This window comes from Cornus florida, unplaced genomic scaffold, assembly GCF_030987335.1.
Source record: "Cornus florida cultivar Cherokee Brave unplaced genomic scaffold, ASM3098733v1 CherokeeBrave_3.0.0_Hap2_Chr06, whole genome shotgun sequence".
NCBI lineage: Eukaryota > Viridiplantae > Streptophyta > Magnoliopsida > Cornales > Cornaceae > Cornus > Cornus florida.
The window spans coordinates 27,864,379-27,871,390 of record NW_026775576.1 but is presented as its reverse complement, the minus strand read 5'-3'; the positions used below and the strand labels follow the sequence as shown (position 1 = coordinate 27,871,390).

The 7,012-nt window shown below is 44.1% G+C and overlaps 1 protein-coding gene across 1 annotated transcript; it reads right to left on the bottom strand.

The window, feature by feature from the left end:
- Positions 1–4,861: 4,861 nt before the first annotated feature.
- On the bottom strand, positions 4,862–7,012 carry LOC132313899 (uncharacterized). Its single transcript, XM_059812836.1, has 2 exons — positions 5,436–7,012; positions 4,862–5,294 (listed from the first exon to the last, which is right to left on the bottom strand). The coding sequence occupies exons 1-2, from the start codon at positions 7,010–7,012 to the stop codon at positions 4,862–4,864; spliced, it is 2,010 nt and encodes a 669-aa protein (XP_059668819.1).

Below are 7,012 nucleotides of genomic sequence, written 5' to 3'. Positions count from 1 at the left end.
ATGAACATCTATTCTAGCATACATAGACATATGGGTAGAATGAAATGATCAATTGGAAGCATTAAACCACATAAATCATTGAATAAACAAGATCTATATATATATAAATGCCAAAACATATATTACAACACTAATCTCTCAATAATACACAAAATCAAGATGTAGAAAGCATGCTTGGGGCTAACTCTAGCCCCAAGAGGATGTCTAGTCACTCATGGTAGTGCTTCTCTAACCCTCTAGGGCTAACTCCATGGTAGAGATTTGCTCCTTGGTTGATGAAGAGTCTCCAATGATGTCTCTAGCCTCCTCATCCTCTAAGCTTCCTCTCCAAGAGTTCTCCAAGGTATGATATGATATGATGTGATATGATGTAAAAAGTAATCCTTATCCTTATATAGGTAGGTCAAATGACACCCAAAATAAACTACGGTCGTACAGCAAATATTCCCCAATGATTGGATAAATGATAACTTTTTGTGAGCTGGAAATTTAACTTTTTCGCACTAGAGGAAGTTCGATCGATCGAACCTTGGACTTGGATCGATCGAACATGGCTGAGATCTATTGAACTTAGGTTGGATCGATCCTCAATGGCGATGCTTTTTGGATAAAAACAAATCTGAGATATTTCAAAGATATTTTTGGGAAAAGGACAAAAGTGGTTGGTAGGGTGGTTGAAACTACAAAGAATTTCCCTCAATTACCGAGAGAGAAAATTTTCACTCCCAATGCTTTCTAACCACTTTTCCCTCTCGATTTCCCTTATTTATAGACGGTTACAACCTCCTCTGGCCTGGGCCTTATCTGCTCCCTTTTGCCTGGACTCAACTTCTCTCATTTTAATATGGGCTTCTGTAATGACTTTATGGATTTGGGCCCATCCAGTGTGAACTTGCTCCATCCTGTCTATCCATACCCGACCCGTCCTTTGCAATACGGATCATACCAAGCCCGGGTCATTTTGGTGTCCTCATCTGCCCCCAATAATCTCTCTCCTCATTAATGAAGGTGAGATTATTGAAAAGACACGATCTTGGTCTGACGGCTTGGAGCAATGACACGAGGAATCGAACGGCTGGTACAAAAACCTAAGCTTCGGGATCTGCAGCACCACTTTTTGCCTTGACCTTTTAAGTTCTATGTCGCCTTTACTTTTCCTCTTTATAAATTCCGGTCTTTCAACCTTCACCCTTCTTCTTATATCTCGCTTCTACTATCTGCTGCCTTCCTGCACATTCCGGCGATCCTTTTTCAATTTTTCCGACGAGTTTTTCCTTTTCGATTTTTAGCTACTGTGCCGTTTCTGCGTTCATCACAAACTTTCAAGGTTAGTTTTTTTAAAATCTCTCTTTAAAAAAGACGCCTTTACTGCCTAGGACTCCTCCCCTTCTCTATGGCTCCCCCTAATCTGAATGCCATTCGATCCAAGAATTGCATTCCTCGCAATGTTTCTCTTAGAGTCTATCCAATAAACTTGGATGGGAGATCTGGTGAGGGTCTCCTTCCTGGGGAGGTTTTATTCTCTGTCGTTCACTTGAACGTCATTAGGTTCCCCCTACACCCATTCTTTTGTTATGCTTTCAACAAATTGGGGCTCTGCCCCCTACAAGTTAACCTAAACTTTCTTAGGGTAATTTCAGTCCTTTTACTCTTGAATCATGACAGGGGTCTCAATCTTGACATTATTGACCTTCTCCTCTACTATCAGATTAATAAGATTTCACAAATTGATTTGTACTATCACTTCTTCCCTATTGACAAACGGTCGATCTGCACTGATAAGAACTCATTTGAAAAAGGTTGGAGACGAAACTTAATTGTGGTTAGTGGGAATTGGCAGACTCCGCTCAGCCAATCCTTCTCTATCCCTTCCTCCTTTGGAACATGCTCTATCTCTGGCTACAAAAAGCTGAAAACACATCCTACTAAATGCCACTGTGAAAGTTGTCTTCCCCGTTTTTGCACTTTTCTTTGTAGATACCTTCAAATTCCCCATGATGAACTAGTTTACAGCGTCTGCAGGGCTAGGCTAGACATCTTGCAAGAAAGTGTGCTGAACAATGTCCCTTCAGCTATTGATTTGCTTATATCTGACAATCTCTCTGACATCTCTCTTTTAGGGTCCACAATGGAGAACATTCAGATAACATCTTTCAGCAGGAGGAGGCGTTATGCTCCCACCCCTTCTAGCACTCCTGCTATCACATCATCATCGACACCTGCTTCCACATCATCTTCCCTTATTATCTCTGCCCCAGAGCAAGTTATGATTGTTCCAACTGTGACTTAAGTCACAAACCGTTCTGCTGTTGAGCCTTCTGAGCTCACTCATGCTGAGAACCCTATTGTGGACCATACTGCTGAGATCCATCCTGCTGCTCCCATCATTATGCCTTCCAACATCTTGTCTAATACTTCCTTAGAGAGCACTCAGGATGCTGGAAATTCTCAAGACAATGGAGGGCCAGCTAATGCTGGTCTATCAGAAAAAAGTTTGGGAAAAAGGCCAATGCCTGAGGGCGGTTATGACCAGAGTGATATCCCACCAGCCCGGAGGATCAGGATGGCTTCCTTCAGGGTTACTGAACCATTGCCCCCTGCCCGGTTCTTTATTCCAGAAGGCGAATCGGCCAGAACCTCTGGTCCGACTCCATCTGTTCTTCCATGGCGACCTTTGCTCAGCCATGAAGATGGATCGACCATTGGCCCCACTGACTCAATATATAAGGACCCCCTCACCTCTTTTGCTTTCTACAAGGGTTTCTGGACCCCCAAGGACCTTAAGATTCAGAACAAGCTATCCTTTGGTGAGATGTTCCAGCGGTTCCCAGCTGTTGCTATGGAGGTGACTCTTCTTTTATTGAAATGTGTTTCCTTTCTGCTATAACTCTTTAGTAGCTAGTTTGACCTGAATTTCCCTTCCTTTATGCAGACTCTATTCGGGATGTTCACTTTCCAAAAAACCATTGAGACTTTGAACAAAAAGCTTAAATCCCTCTCTGTAGGCCTTAAAAGGTCTGTTGAAGCAGAGAATCTCCTTGAGGCCAAGGTTGCTGAGCTGGAGTCTAAGTTGAGCGAGTCAGAGAAGGGGGTTGCTGACTTAAAGGCAGAGAAAGACGGTCTGGCAAATGAGAGGGATTCCCTCAGAGCTGAACGGGATACCCTGAAGACCGAACGGGATTCTCTTCAGGATAAGTTTGATGTCTTGAAAACTGAGAAGAGCGTCGCTCTGATAGAGAGGGACTCTCTCAAAGCTGAGAAGGGAGACCTTTAGCGCTCACTCATTGCTGAACGGTTGTCTCATGTGAACTCACAGGAGAAGCTCTTAAATGAACGGTCTTCCTTGCTGAATATGATTGGTAAAGTCGAAGGGGGTATGAAAGCTCTCCTTGCTCGCTTCACCAGATCCAGTGCCATCCGGTATGCTGAAGGGTACAGAGACGGTTTTATTGACCGTTCTCCCCCTGAAGGCGAATCAAGTTCTTGTGCTAGTCCAGATGAATTAGATGCTTCTCTGGATATCCACCCCCCAAATAATTATCAAAACCCACCCTGCAACCCGGATGAGAATATCTTCATCGAGTGCATAGAGGTTACATCCTCAGGAATTGTTCCACCCTTTCATCCCCTCAATATCCTTCCCCTTTCTACCATTGTGCCCTCTTCCTCAGTTGTTACTGACAGACCTATGCCTACTGAGGGAGTGATTTATCTTGACTCCCCTTCTAAGGATGATAGGGCAGCTGAGAATGGAGAAAACCTCAATGGTCCAGAGGATGATGGTGGGGAGAACGACAGGTCACAGCCTGGAGAAGATCATCAGAACTGACATCCTGTAGCAGTTTTTTTTTTTTTTTTATCTTCATGTATCAAGCTATGTACCTCAGGACCTTTTTGTAATGAATGACAATGCTTTTGCTCAACATGACTTCCATTCTTCAAGTTTTTCATTTTCAGCTTTGCTGTGTATTTTCACAAATGTTTGGTGTTCGGCCTTGTCACCATTCTGGTTTTATTTTATTTTGAGTGGCTTTACTTTATTTTAAGCAAGTGTTCGACATTCGGCTCATAGTGCCAGCTTCCACTATTTTTGCTGAGTGCCTAGCGCTCGGCTTGAACGCCTCTTGCCACTTGGCTTTATTTTTATTTTAGAGTAAGTGTTTGGCGTTCGGCTCGAAGTGCCAGCTACCACTAACTTTGCTGAATGCCTGGCGTTGGGCTTGAACGCCTCTTGCCACTTGGCTTTATTTTTATTTTTGAGCAAGTGTTTAGCGTTCGGCTTAAATTGCCAACTGCCACTAACTTTGCTGAATGCCTGGCGCTCGGCTTGAACGCCTCTTGCCACTTGGCTTTATTTTTATTTTTGAGCAAGTGTTTGGCGTTCGGCTTAAATTGCCAGCTGCCACTAACTTTACTGAATGCCTGGCGCTAGGCTTGAACGCCTCTTGCCACTTGGCTTTATTTTTATTTTTGAGCAAGTGTTTGGTGTTCGGCTTAAATTGCCAGCTGTCACTAACTTTGCTGAATGCCTGGCGCTCGGCTTGAACGCCTCTTGCCACTTGGCTTTATTTTTATTTTTCAGCAAGTGTTTGGCGTTCGGCTTAAAGTGCCAGCTGCCACTAACTTTGCTGAATGCCTAACGCTCGGCTTGAACGCCTCTTGCCACTTGGCTTTATTTTTATTTTTCAGCAAGTGTTTGACGTTCGACTTAAAGTGCCAGCTGCCACTAACTTTGCTGAATGGGAAGGGTGTCAATTAATTTTTTGAGCAAAGAAAAGACTTTTTATAAAACTGGGGAATTTCATACACTTGCAAGTATGCAATTTAAAGCGTGCATATTGTTTGAAATTAAACTCTACTTCTACTGGTAGTACCTTTTCAGGGACGTAGCATTCCATAGCTTATTGACCACCCTTCCTACCATAGTTTCTAGGACGTACGCCCCCTTCCTTATGACCTCTGCTATTCTGTATGGACCTTCCCATGGGGAGAACATCTTTTTGACTATTCCCACCTTCCTTTTCAGAACCAGGTCACCAAGAGCGAAGTCTTTGTGCCTCACCTTCTTGTTATGGCTATTCACAAGCGTCTGTTGATAAGAGGCAAGCCTTACTGCAGCCGCATCCCTTTTTTTCTCCAGCAAATCGAGATTAAACCTTAGCATTCTATCATTCTGCTCTTGATCCCACGCCAAGCTCCTTACAGTTGGAACCAAGTGCTCGACTGGTATCATCGTCTTGGTGCCATATGCCATAGCGAATGGGCTCTCTCCAGTCAGCCATCGTGGGGTTGTTCTGTAAGCCCACAAGACGTTCGGAAGCTCATCTAACCATTTTCCTTTTTCATTTTCTAGCTTTTTCTTAATGCAAGCAAATATTGTCCTGTTTGTGATTTCGGCTTGACCATTAGCCTGGGGATGACTGACTGCTACTAACTTCTGGTTGATTCCATATTCTTCCAGCAGCTCTTTCACTTGCTTGCTATCAAGGTTGGTCCCATTGTCCATCACGATTGACCTTGGCACGCCAAAACGATAGATAATATTATTCCAGATGAAGCGTCTTACTTGAGTTTGGGTGACACTAGGGTACGGCTCTACTTCTACCCATTTGGTGAAGTAATCAGTTGCTAGCAGAACGTACTTATTCTGCAATTTTGCCGTCGGCAAAGGGCCAACCACATCCATCCCCCACTGCGCAAAAGGCCATGGGGTGGCCATTACATGCAGGTCTTCAGGTGGTTGATGTATCAATGGCCCGAACCTCTGGCATTTATCGCATCTTCTAGAGAATTCCTCTGCATCTCGTGCCATGTTTGGCCAGAAGTACCCTTGTGTCATTGCTTTGTGTGCTAAAGATCTTCCTCCTGAATGATTTCTGCATACTCCCTCATGAATGGTTCGCATAATCTGTCTAGCCTCTGTTGGGGTAGCACACTTCAAATATGGACCCGAAAAGGAGCGTCTATACAACTGATCACGCACAATGGCATACTTTATAGCATTGGACCTAATTTTTCTTACCTCGTCCTTCTGCTCGGGGAGTACACCATTACGTATGAAAGCCATTATCGGATCAATCCAGCTCGGCTCATATGGTATAACATTATAATGCTGAGTGCTCGGATTAGGCAGCTCATAAAAAATGGAAGGTTGGACCAGCACGTCAACCGGGATGACCCTAGCCAAAGTCTCTCCAGAACTGGATGCACTACAAGCCAAGCGGTTGGCATCTTCGTTATACTCTCTTGGCAATTGGATGAACCTGATCTGATCGAAACCTTTCGCCTCACGCAGAACCGCAGTTTGGTATGCTTCCATGGTCTTATCCTTGGTCCCATATTCCCCAGTGACTTGCCGAATGACTAGTTGTGAATCATTATAAGCAATCAGATTCTTGATCTTCAGTTCTTTAGCCAACTTCAGCCCAGCTATCAAAGCCTCGTATTCTGCCTCATTGTTGGTTGCGTTGAATTCAAGTCTTATTGCTTGGCTCAGCGTGGTTCCTTCTAGTGTTCGCAATTGGATTCCAATCCCTACCCCCATTTGATTCGAAGAGCCATCCACGAAGAGTTTCCACAAGTAATCCTCCACTAAATCTTCAGCATCACATTCAAGTAGGAAATCCGCCACCGCTTGACCTTTGATTGCCGTCCTGGGCTCGTACGCAATATCAAATGAACTCAATTCAATGGCCCACTTGGTCATTCTCCCCGATAGGTCCGGTTTGTGCAGGATCATTCTTAAAGGGAAAGTTGTTAAAACGACGATCGGATGAGATTCGAAATAATGTCTAAGCTTCCTTTTTGCGTTGACCAGCGACAAGATCATTCGTTCGGCCCTTGAGTACATTCTTTCCGGCTCAGACATTATTTTGCTAACATAAAATATCGGGAATTGCTTTCCTTGTTTGCAACGGATCAGAACGGCACTAGTCGCTATACTGGATACCCCAAGATACAGAAAGAGCTTCTCATTCGGCTCGGGAGCAGATAGAACCGGAAGGTTGCGCAT

Bases quoted from the DNA above. Each gene is read 5' to 3' on its own strand.
- LOC132313899 (XM_059812836.1), bottom strand. From the start codon at position 7,012: ATGCGCAACCTTCCGGTTCTATCTGCTCCCGAGCCGAATGAGAAGCTC. The intron at 5,295-5,435 runs GTTAGTAGCAGT...GTGGGCTTACAG, and splicing joins GAATATGGAATCAACCAGAA to AACAACCCCACGATGGCTGA.